This window comes from Mastigoproctus giganteus, chromosome 2 (genome assembly GCF_048544385.1).
Source record: "Mastigoproctus giganteus isolate SK-2022 chromosome 2, ASM4854438v1, whole genome shotgun sequence".
Classification (NCBI taxonomy): domain Eukaryota; kingdom Metazoa; phylum Arthropoda; class Arachnida; order Uropygi; family Thelyphonidae; genus Mastigoproctus; species Mastigoproctus giganteus.
In genome coordinates, this window is record NC_143576.1 from 27,721,975 (window position 1) to 27,735,336 (window position 13,362).

Below are 13,362 nucleotides of genomic sequence, written 5' to 3' on the forward strand. Positions count from 1 at the left end.
CTAACAGTCCCACCATCACAAAGGCAAGGAGACAATTGGGTTGTCCCAGTACACCCAGACTTTGCCAAAATTTGGTCTACCCAACAAGCATCACCTGAATATCAGTTCCACCAGCATTTTACCCTCCTAGGTAGCAAGCCCAGCTTTTCATACCTGAGAGAATGTCTGTGACAGCCTCACGAACCATATGCTGCTGTAACATTAATATCAGACACCTTCATTGATAGTCATATTCCTCCCAATTGCCAAGTCAGATGATTATAAATATGCTCCTAAGCTTTCGGGGCGATAGTAGTACAGTTGCGAATGCAAGATGCCACACAAGCATTGGGATTGCGCATAACATTTCAACAGAATTGAAGATCTCTAGATCAACACTTGGTGTTATTATGTGAAAATGGAAGTGGACTCATGCTGAAACCAACAAAATGAACTTAAAAAGCTCTGAAGCTGTTGGAACCTGACAGAAGAGCCCTGCAAAGAATTATCTGCTCAGAACACAGGTTAATGTTGCAGCACACATACACAAGCCTCAGTAAGATGATTGGGACACATGTCCACACCAGTACAGTGTGCAGGACACTGCATGAGAAATAAATAAGATCTTCATTGTAAAGTTCACCGTTACACACAGGTACCACGACTTTACAATACCCGTCACGGCACCATGCCAGGGACTAACAAGCAGCAGCGATAACCTCACCAGAAGTATAAAGATTAAATTATACAAACTAAAATAATACAAATTGTGATAACAAAAGATAGTTTCCCCTGAGTCTGGTTTTCTGTGAGATTCTTGCCCAGCTGTAACTATCTGAAATCAGTTGGTAGTTGTGGAGACCACGCACAGATCTAGGATGACCCATCTACGATTTTAAACAAATCAGCATCCAGGGATTGAACTAGATGGAGCTTCTGATAAGAGAGGAACCAATCTTTAAAATGTAGCCTCAAAAGAAGAGCAAGAAGCTTGGGAGTGGAGCAGAAAAGCTGGTTGGGGGATCTGCCAGCACACGGTGTCTCAAATGTTGGGTGCTGATACTCTCCCTCGGATCATTTTTACGGTGAAGATGAGTCTTCTCTCATCTTCACCTTGAAAAAACCTTGTGAAGATACACCTAGTAAAGATCTTTAGTTTATTCTGAATTTAGATAGCGAGAATTTGGAAGTTAATTAATACTTATGTGCGTAGATTTACCATTCATAACTTGCTGCCATTGTTATACGATACGTTATATCACGTACTATAGTGTTAGCTTAGTATAGTATTATCAATTAATCAGTAAAATTTATTAATCCTGTTAAATTTCACTGTCGATTAAATTGTACTTTTTGAACTAAATACATGTAACGACTTAGATTTTACAAACGTAATATTATTAATTAATAAATAACTCGATACCAAAAAAAAAAAAAATATATATATATATATATAGTGTTATAACTGCATTGGGATATAAGTTTAGGGTTATAATTTTGTACTGAAACTGAATTGAAATCATGACTCAAGCAGCAAAGCGAAAGGCTCAAGCTAATGGGAGTGCTGTGGCTCAGGGGAGAACTGAGGAGGGAGCCTTTTAAAATGCACTGCTTGTTTGATGTTTGTGGATCAATCAGGTATGGGACATGATATTGCCAAGGGGAGTGTGTGTGTGTGTGTGCGATGTAAAGAGTGTGAGGAAATCAGGTGACAACTCAGCATTGTTAATGGAATAATATATTGGATCTTAGAAAGGCTTTTGATACTGTTCCACATGGAAGAACTGTGCAAATTGGAGCATTGTGGCATTGGAGGCAAACTGCTGCTATGGATAAAGGGATGGTTGAGTGGGAGAAGACAGAGAGTGGTAATCAATGGACACTGCTCTTCGTGGACTAATGTTATTAGTGGAGCCCCTCAGGGTTCAGTGTTGGATCCATTGTTGTTTTCTGTATTTATAAATGATATTGATGATGGTATATCTGGCTTAATGTCCAAGTTTGCAGATGATCCTAAGGTTGGCAGGGTTGTTAAAGACACTAATAATAGTACGCTGCTGCAACAGGATCTAGAAAAGTTGAGCAGATGGGCCGAGAGGTGCCAACTGAAGTTTAACATTGACAAATGTAAATTACTGCATAAGGGAAGCAGTAACCCCAAAGTAACATATGAACTCTGTGGTACTACACCTAGTAGTATGTAGGAAAGGACCTGGGGCTAATTTTGCAGGCAGATATGAAATTTTCTGAGCAGTGAAGACGGTCTGCAAGAGTAGCTCATGGTGTCATGTCAATGATATACAGGAATTTTTCTAGCAGGGATATGGAGGTGATTATCCCCTTGTATAAGGCAATGGTCAGGCCACACCTTGAGTACTGTATACAGGTGTGGAGGCCTCATTTTAAGAAGGATATAGATCTGTTGGAACTAGTACAGAGAATGCAACAAGATTAATGAATGGAACAAAGGGTTGTTCTTACGAAAAAAGGCTTAAGTTTTGCAGATTACAGTGTCTGGAGACTAAGCACCTGCAAGGTGATCTGATTGAAGTGTATAAAGCCTTGAATGGTTTGAGCATGCTCAATGCTGATGGGAGTCTTCCTCTTGCTCAGAATAATCACCTGAGAGGGCATAAATTCAAATTGAAGAAAGACAGTTGTAGAATAGATGTGCAGAAGTTTGCCTTTAGCCAGCGGGTGGAAGTTGATAGTCTAAATAAATTTAAGGCTGAGCTGGACAGGTATTTGGAACAAACGGACGGGTGAAATGGGAGCTTTTTTTTTTTTTTTTTTTTTTTTGGCTGATGCTGCATAAGCTTGCTTTCTTACGTTTTATGCCTCTACTAATGCATGTTGTTGGCAGTGATTTCTAGCCAAGATGCAGATATATTTTCAATTGGATTTAAAGGGTTAAAAAAAAAATAATAATTTTTGAAATGAAAAGTTTGAAAAACTATCAGTGTCGTGTCATCAGAATGGAATTAAAAATACTGAACACTGTTGCAGCTGACTGCCTGAAAGAAGCTATTGTCACATGTGCATGGTAGACAATAGATTTGGCTCCACAGCATATATGTATAGTACCTGTCCAGGCTATTGAATGAGTTTTAATATGTACAGTAAATTTGACTTAAAATTAATTGAAAACTGTGTTATAGTGAACTCCGTGCTAAGCGAAGTATTGCTGTGTGTGTGTGTGTGTGTGTGTGTGTGTGTGTGTGTGTGTGTGCGCGCGCGCGCGCGCGCGCACAGTCGATTCCAGTTATTTGGGACACATCAGAACTAGTGCATTTTGGCCCAATTATCTGAAGTTTCACGTAAATAGTTAAAAATACAGTGAACCCCCGCTTTACAATTGGTTCACCGTACAATAAAATCATGTTATGATGGACTCACCATAGTAAAGTACCGTTCACTATATGATGTGTAGTAAGCGCCAGTAATTGTACATTACGTTCGTGAATTGAATTTTAATTCTATTAAACACCGATTCTATTTAGCAAAAATAGGAGGAATATTATCCACAGGCTATAAAAGCAAAGGTATATTAAGCACAAATTTACCCTTTATTACCGTACTCAGTGCTTTTTTTGTAACAGTACGGCGTACCAGCACCTTTATTAACAGTGATGTGTGACATTTGAATGCAGTGCACTTTGAAATTTGTAATATTCCGTAAATTTTTTTCACGTTTATCTACTATTCAAATAAGCTTAAAATTATTTAACTAAATTTACATTTTTCACTGTCTGTTGTTAAGATATTTTCTATATAAAACTGTATAACCATTTTTATAATTCTAAATTACTCAGTCGGGCCTCTGTTTAACGAGGTCCTTTTATAGCGAATTATTTTGACTACCCCTTGGAAGTTACATTTAAAATAAGTTTCCGTTGAGCGAGAAAATTTTCATATAGCAAACGGATTAAGAGAGAATTAACTCGGTACGCCCTGTTTGCTTTTCTGGCCTTCAGGCAATTAGTGCTGTTGCACGAATTAAGAGAGCTGAAGGGATTACCATTCTACAACTTAGTGGTAGCTGGTAAAAACTATCAGACTACCCGTCCCACATACGGAGAAGTCGCATTGGTCTGCAGTGAGCAGATCGAGGTGTATTCTCAATGGGCTCTGGTCCACCTTCTACTGCAGTGGTGTCCAAACATTTCCGCCGTATAGGGGCCATATTCAAAAAAATTCAAAGTTAGATTTCTTTAGTGTGTTACATTTTCCATATCTTGTTGCTTGTAAAAGTAAAATTGAAAATATTCAAAACTTTTATAAGTACAATACACAATTACATTTACTGAACAAAATGTTTTTGATAATTAACAAGATTTAAAATGCTGTTTTAGTTCACTTTCCGGGCGGGACACCTTCGTGAATCAACTGTAAGAGGCCCCGTTCGAGAATTAGAAAAGTGATTTTCTTTTACCCCGACAAATAATCATCTGTTTCACAGATGTGTGTTATCCACATTTTTCTGTAAATTTTCCCTATCTCTGTTTACATGGTCACAGTACCTGAATATCCAAATGACACTGACATTTTGGACAGTTTAAAAAAAAAAAAATTCAAATTTAAGAACTAGTGACAATACCGATGACGAGAGAAGGACAACGAAGTTATTAAACCTTTTAAGCATGCATTGTTGGCATTTGGTGAAAATGAAGTTAGAAAAATTGCCAATTAGGTTACAGTTAAATGCAATTCGTGGATTTCGAGGGTACCTAATTGAAAAGATAGTTTCGGAAGAATTTGATGGACACTGAGTATGATACCAATTTCATCGATTGAATATGAATAAGGATTTTCACAAATGAATCTGATTGTCAGCCCAACCAGAGCTTTGTTGATGACAAAAACAGTTTCTTCACTACTGTTTCTTAAAATTGTATGCCCACCACTGACCCGCTTCGATCCAGCAAAATGTGTCGATTCGTGGCTGCTTCGGAAACGTCATTCAGCAACCAACACACACAAAGAAGTCGGCATAGGGTGTCGGATGAAAACTTAATAAAAATTTTCTACAAAAACTTTATTATAAAATTATTTTTGCTTATTATTTTTAGGGGCCATAGTTTAATGAAGGACCCTTAAAATGTCACTCTGTTGTCTGTCTGTCCGTCCATCCGTCACAGCATTGTATCTCTGGAACCACTCAACTTATTGACTAGAAATTTTGCATGGGTTTGCACATCAAGTGGACCAACATAATGCCATATTGATCATTGTTGACAAAAATTTGTCTGAGAAATAGGGGGGGGGGGTTAAAATGTGGTGGGATAAAAATGTCGACAACCTATAGCTACACCATTGGAAAGAGCTCAACGAGTATGTTTAAAATATAATTTTAAAATTGAAAATCGCGGCACCAGACAGGAAAATGTGAGTAATTTGTGTCCCCCTCTCTATTTCCATCGCTAACGGAGCTAAAAATTTAAAAATCACATTAGCAGTGCGTTATTCAATGCTTATCAAGAGAAAACTATTCCGATTGAAATCTGTCATTTATTTTTGTGTTAAAATTTTAAAAAAATTTATTGCACTTCGATAGCATGCTTCTTTGTACTAATAAATCTCCTTTTGGTGACAAAACGGTTGCTAAATAGTTTCTAATAATTCTATAAAGGTCATTTATAAATTTTGCAACCATAAGTAATTTTAACAATTTTCAAAGCTGGAGTTGTCCCGGCAAGGAGATACTCAGAGAGCCAATGTTGAGGCGGTGGTGGTGGAGAGGTGCCTGCGCAGTCTTGCACGGCTCTCCTCCAGGAAGAAGTCAAAGTCATTTCTCCCACCCTTGGCATTCACAACAACTGGAAAGACTCAAATAGACAATGTTTTCGTTATTTCCTAAGTTTTAGGCCAAGCCAGGGTACTAGAAACTTTTTTCAGTTACCATAAAAATCTCTATTTGAGATACTACACTAACGACCATTCGTGTCATCCTGAGTGCCCAATACTCAGTAGTTAACCGATTCATTTACTTGAATTAATTTATACTTAATAAATTGTGTTAATATACTAAATTTGTTGTTCTTATTTCAAAAACATTACTACGAAAGTAACAATATCAAGGGGGAAAAAATTTAGAGTACTTTTCATATCCTTTTAATTTTCAATTTTTCCTGATAACAAAGAATGAGTACCGGCACCTATTTTTTTACAAAAAAAGCACTGACCTTACCAATTAAAAAATTAAATGATACGTGATAATCAATACCTACTGTAATATGTACATACTAACTAGTTGACATTCCTGTTCACTGACATTTGTGGGTGGAGGTTAAAATTTAAAACAGTAAAAAGATAAGCAATCAATAACGAAGAACACAGCACACACAAATTGAAAGTAACACGATACATGCAAGTGAGAATGGAGTAACAAGTTACAAATCTTTAAAAACAGGAATGAAGAGAAGATTATGAAAATTAATTTTTTTTTATATGATTGAAGATTCCATGGAAGTGTAAACACATTTCACCATAATAACACACAGAATTCCAGCTGTCGATATTATCGCAAATTCAATAAGATCGAGTTTACTATCTGTTTATGACAGATTGCCCTAACAGAAAAGCCCAATAAACAGGTGACTGCTAATTGTTTTATGGTTGTGACCTCCAGAAATCCGACTGAACAACGTGGTACAGTCTGAGATAATCTCTAGTGCTGCAGTCTCCTGCCCCGATTAAATGGTATGTTGTCCTAATTAAGCAAAGTAAACCCTGGCTATATTCTCAATTGGGTTCTGTTTTTTAAGATTTGCCCCAAATAAACAGCTGCCCCAATTAACCGGAATCCACTGTGTATATATATATATATATTTTTTTTTTATTTTGTTTTTGTTTTCTTTTGTTCTTCTGTCATGTCAACCTTAAATTGCATGCCCAGCTTCCTATATATCCTCCTTTATACCCTTATTTTCACATAATTTTACTTAGGATTTCTCAATTCCCCCCCACCTTCCCTTAATGCTATTCATTAATTTTATTTTGCCATGGAATGTACTTTGTTAAAAATAAGAGGATGCTATATTGTTGGCTTATTCAATTCTGGTGGTTGACACACTGAGAAAATTTCAGGATTGTGCAATACAAGACAATTTTTTATAAGTATTTATATATGGTGTTTAATTTTTTTTACCTTCCTTTTATATTCTACCTTTATTTTCACTGCAGCTATTACTTATTTATATATATGCAAGGTAGAATTAATAGGTCTGTTAAAAAGTGTGAAGATGGAAGCATAAATTACACAAAATGCCATAACTAATAGGAGGTAGCAGAAATTTGAGATATTGTAGGCATGGAAAATAGAGATAGAATGTGAATATCCTATATGTTATAATAAATTAAGCAAAATTATAGGCTGAATTGGAAAGCCAATTAGAGAGAAGGAAACTGTAAAGCAAAAAATTAAAGTAAAAAATGATTAAATTAATATAAGGATCAGATATAGGTGGGTAATTTTGGTTATAAGTCCAAAAAAAAAAGGATAGAGCAAATATAAAATTAAAATCTGACATCAACTAAAAGTAAATATTGATACATGATCAAGTATTTTATCAGGGGACTACACCTGATCATGTAACAAGGCCCATTTCTATACTTGTCCATATCTGTGGAAGAAAAGCAAATTTAAGAATAAAACTGAGTGAGATTAAAAAGGGAGTAAAGCTGGAAAACTTGATAGCGTAATATGTATCACTGTATTTAGGAATCTAAGTACAGCCATGGGGAATGTCTTTGTGCATGTTAGGTGCAGAGAGTTTGAAGAGTAGGGTAGATGTTCTCAAAGGAATTAAAATGGGAGGGGACATCAAGCTCTCAGATACCCAACTCAATGCCAGAGCTCACACTTCTGCATCAGGCAAAAAAGCAGCAATTTCAAGGCAGAATATGCTTGTCCCACAGAAGGTGGTTATTGTTGGTGACTCTATTGTCACAGAAACAGAAAATATATTGTGCAAGGAGAGGTGAAATAGCACCAGGGTATGTCTACCACAGGAAAAAATAGATAGCATAGAGCAGATATCTTTTAAGAGCACAAAAGGTGATATTGTTGTACACTTGGGCACTAATGATATTAAGAGTAGGATATCAGAGGACTTACTTAACAAGTACAGGGTAATGTTGGGAAAAAGTCATGAGTTAGGATTAAATTTGAAAGTGAACATGATAGGAGGAAGCACACGTTTGAAATCCTTGTCAATCAGTTCGGCCCTGGAGAGAATGTGCAAGGCTCGAGAGTAGAATTTTTCTAGTGGTCTGTCTGTGCTTGTTAACAGCAGAGATTGTTTTTACAGGGATGGTATACACTTAAATAGAAGGGGTTCAAGAATATTTGCTGATGCTATTGAGGCAGTTATAGGTAGGTTGCAAAACTGCTAGCACGGAGGATACACAGACTAATAGATTAACCAGAGCCGTAGGTAGAAGTGAATGTGATTTTTGCACTGCTTCTGTTGGAAATGGCAGCAACCTGGAAAGCAAAATGTTGGGGATTTCAGGCCCTACTTGTAGGTTACCATGGAACAAGTGAAGACATGGGCTGTGTAAGGATAATGCCAGGATCATGTAGGGATAGCAGAGACATGGTGCCACTCAGATGTAAGTGATGCTGAATTTGTGTATGGAGAATACAATGTATACAGGAAAGACAGGAGATGTGTAGAGGTTATGCTCTTACTTAAGAGGAATATTAAATCTAAGGCAGTGCATCCAGTTGATTTGGATGTCAAGTGCAATGTTGAGTCAGTTTGGTATGATATGAGCACTGGGAAAACAAAACTGAAAGTAGGAGTGTGTTATAAGCCCACCAAACAGCTGTACAGGGAAATAGAATGGGCCAGCAAAGCAGAATATCTCATAATTTAGGATTTATGACTTTCCAGACAACTGGAATTTGTGGATTTGTAGGATGATTATTTTCTACAATAGCATGTTAGAGAGCCAAACAAGAAGCAATGATCTTGATCTGGTTATCAGCAGTGATTCTTCATGCATTAAGAATCTGCATGAATGAGTGACGGCAACCATAGTGTACTAATGAGTGACGGCAATCATAGTGTACTAATGTGGAATTTAAAGACATAACTACTGTCAAGGATAAAGGCTTTTGTTAGGGTGATTACAGTGGTCTCAGACAATTTTTAAATTCTATGCAGTGGGATCAACCAATGATGATACCAACAGCAAATTCTAAATGGGAAGCATTCAGGGAAGTAAGGACAGAGCTACTAGGCTTTTCATACCAACAAAGAAATATTGTTCAAGGCTTAGACTTAAATGGATGTTAGACAACCTACAGTGACATGTTGCAAAGAAAAAAAGTGCATAGGATGCATAAAATTATCAGGTGATTCAGAAGCCTATGGTAGATATAACATAGTCTGTAATCAAATCACAAACGAGGTTATAAGCAAGCTGAGACAGATTCACAACATTGTTCTGTGGTCATTATTGCCACCATTAGGGAATTCTTACACAAAGTTTGTTACTTGTTAGACTGCAAAATGGAGCCAATCACAGTAAGCTATGGTGATTGATTCCACGTGATTGTTTTATTATGAACTTCTTTGAATTTGTTACAATTTGTCCAATAACTGCTACTGGGAGGGGGTCATGTTCACTCAAGTTCTCCTGATAGAGCTGACTAATCTCATGACAACTGTGTAACTTATGCAACTCTCTGGGTGCAGCTGATTAAATTTCTCTGCTATAGATCTACAAGATGCTTGAACCTCTCTGAACATAAATATTATGACTTTTTCCTCCAGAGTTTAGTTTTACATGAGCAGATAAATACTGAGCAAAAAAACATTTTGCAACAAATCAGAAAAGCATTTATTTTTATTACATACCTTCCTTCTGTTGTAATTCTGGACAATCCTTCTTTAAATGTGCTTTGGATCCACACTGTCTGCATTCACCACCTAGTACGAAAAAATCAGAAAATGTCTTTTCACAAGTAAGAAATGCTAAGTGAAATAAACAAGAAAATTTGTCTACAGTTCAACTTTCTTCAAGCAATTTGCAATATTAACCCCCTTGCTTGGCATGGTATCTGACAGTACAACCTGGAGATGTGCCAGTTCCACCTTCAGATACCATGACACTTAGGAGTGTGATCATATCCTTCCTTGTACCTTTCCCCACCTATTTTCTCTGAATGATAATGCATTATCTTCTGCGAGTATTGCAAAAAGTTAACTCTTCAGTTAATGTTTATGTCTTCTAGTCGTGACACAGGTGACCAAGTCTATTTCTGTAATTAGTTGAAGTAAATAAAGCATCTTTCATTGAGCAATCATAGTATACCCATCTGTCACTCTCCATATATGTGCAATACAGCCACATCTTATGGTCCTCTATAATTTGATTCGCCGTATCCATCAATTTATTTTTCTGAAAACTGCAATATGGGAATGCACATTTGCAGGATGAAAAATCACTAATTGACACAAAGGCAGGTATACAGAAGCACAAGTATTAAAAAAAAAAAAAAAAGAAAGTCAGTAATAAAAAATAGGATAAATTATGTAAAAAAATTAAATATTAATAAGCTAAAAATTAAATTTTATAATTATGATAAAAACAGAAATATGTATAAACAGATAGGCATGCAAGAAATTGAAGGGGTTAAATATAAAACCTAAAATATATCACATTATGTACTGTAATACAGTAAGTAAAAATTGCCAACAGTGAGAAAAATAAGGGCTGTGTGCCATGTGCACAGCCTGAATTCATATGGTCTGCACAAATGGTTGTCATGCATTCTAAGGAAAGAGCATCAAAAGTACTGCAAATGAGTCAATCAAGCATTATAAGTCTTAAAGGACAAATTTGAAGCCTTTTAGACCACACGATTACTGTATGCAATACAGGAAGATAATCCAAAATGACAAATACAGTCATAAGTTCCACATTCAACCTACCCCAGATGGTATTTGAATAAGTGGGAGGGAAACTCACCTTGGGGAAAAAAAATTTTCCATAAAAACTAGATTATTTGTACCAGCATGTTAGAGAAAGTAGTACTAGGGGTGAAAATGTTCTTGACCTCATCGTTACTCATAAATTAGATGACATCTTAGGGCTTAAAATATAGAAACCATTAGCAGGTAGTAGCCATGCAGTTGACAGATGAAGAAAGATGTTGCAGTAATTAATGGCATAAGTTTTAATTTCAGAAGAGTTTTAGGTGCCTTGTGGCATCCACTACTAGCAGAGTGAAGGCAAATACACTTGAATTATGAATATATTTAAAGCAAAAATTACAGAAGCCACAAATTCATTACATACCATCATTCTCTCCTCCTGCAAAATATTGCAGGAGGAGAGAATGATGCCAGAGTGGATGACTGCAGAGCTGGCCAGTCAAATAGAGCAGAAAAAGGTAACATGAGATGATGAAAAGTACTGCAGCATACAACAGCTACTAGTTGATTTGCAATAGTACTACAGATTAGAGACCTCTAACCAACCTACAGGTTAGAGAGACCAAGGCCTAGAGAAAGCCCTAGCTAAGAGAGCAAAGAATGAGGACAAGGAATTTCATGTATGTGAATACAAGGAAGAAAAAAGCAAATCAGATTGGACCCTTGTGCACTGGGTGTGGGAAAGTCTTAGACAAACCCAGCTGACATTGCAGATGAATTGAACAGGTACTTTGCATCATCTCAACTCCCATCCAATGGGAGTTGTTCAGTTATTATATGCAGATAGATGGACAAAGAAATAATTATCCTATTTTAATGAAATTTGAAATGGCTCAACAAATCTTTCTAAAATGCCCAAATGTAAAGTTTCATAAAAATCCATCCAGTGGGAGTTGAGTTATTACATAAGGAGATAAAATAATTTAACTTCCTTCTATTGGTCTGATTTTAATGAAATTTTGGATGGCTCTACAAATCTTTTTGAACAGCTCAAATATAAAATTTCATGAAATTCCTATCATGAAGATAATAGGTGCATATATGCTAACATGCCTAAAAATGCATAAATACCACGTTTACCTTATGTTGTGCATAAAATGGGGGAAAAAATTCTTTGAAATTCTATTCAAAGAATTTTTTCTTGAAAACCATATTATTATAACATGTTTCACTGTCATGTACTTGACCTAATAACAAAATTTCAAGGAAACATCAGTTAGCAGCTACATTATAAACTTAAATTAGTGCCAGACTGGAAATGTTCAAACCACTTTCATTTCAAACAAAGAGCACACTGTGCATTACTCATAATGAATTGGTTTTTGAAAAATATATTACACAGCTTTTCTTCAGTGTTTAGCTGATTTAGTTACAAATTTTTAGATGTATAGGTAGATGTATTTTATACAAACAAACTGGTATCAAGTAAAAAACTTCAAATTCACCTTATACTGCATACAAAAAAAAAAAAAAAAAAAAAAAACCACACTTCTTATAACTAATTCTGAAAAACTAGTTTGGGCATCTTTCTTGGATATGTAACTGTTCAAGTATAAAAATTTTAAAGAAAAATGTCTATTGGCAGCGACATTATAAACTTATAAAAACTGGTGCCAAATCACAATGAAATGGAATAAATGCAAAATAATTACTACAATTATATTTTTTTTCTCCAAACTCTATAGTACTGGTCAGCAAGAAGAGAGAGAAACATTTTCATAAAATGCAAGGTCTGTAGAATTTTAAACTGAACTTTTCAACACTATGTGACTACATGTATGCCAGCACTAAAAAATAAGTCTACTAAAAGTAAGAAAATTGTAAATTATTACAATGAGACAATTTAAAACTGTTATGCAATTACTGTGCAGCCTACATCAGACCATTACCCACATTGATACTGTTTAAAAAATGGCTGGCTTACTACCAACACAGAATAATAAAAAACCCAAAATGAAAATCCACAGCAGCAGTATCAAAGTACAGCTCACTTTTGTCCCTCCAGCAGACATTTATCATTATTCCAGAAACTGGATAAGAGCAGTAAGCAGGTGATTTACTTTGCTCACCTCATAGTAAGATATCCAGTTTTTTTTAAAGCCAGACTTCTAATGCAATCAATGATACAGATCAAAGGTTGAAACTGCAGTGGAGGAAATCTAAATTTCATGCCAACATAATTTTAATGAATTTCACCACCAATATGCTAATTAAGTTGATTATCATGACAACACTAAAATACAATTGGTAATCTCTAATATATATATATATATATTTTTTTTTTTTTTTGTCTTACTGTATTTTTTTCTAGGTGCATGGGATGTCCCTACACCCCTTGAGGAGAGATAAAAGAGAAATTGAAGCCAGACTTCTCAATCAATGGTACTATCAAGTTCCCACTGCATAAACAGAGAACAGAACAGTTTTAAGAGTGCAC

At 35.7% G+C, this 13,362-nt stretch overlaps 1 protein-coding gene across 1 annotated transcript in view; it reads right to left on the reverse strand.

The window, feature by feature from the left end:
* LOC150089234 (uncharacterized) overlaps nucleotides 1–13,362 on the reverse strand; it is a 74,280-nt gene that overhangs the window by 1,442 nt on the left and 59,476 nt on the right. The window contains exon 5 of the mRNA XM_090389917.1: nucleotides 9,846–9,917. Within this exon, the coding sequence (XP_090246043.1) occupies nucleotides 9,846–9,917 (72 nt within the window). The remainder of the gene's footprint in view (nucleotides 1–9,845; nucleotides 9,918–13,362) is intronic.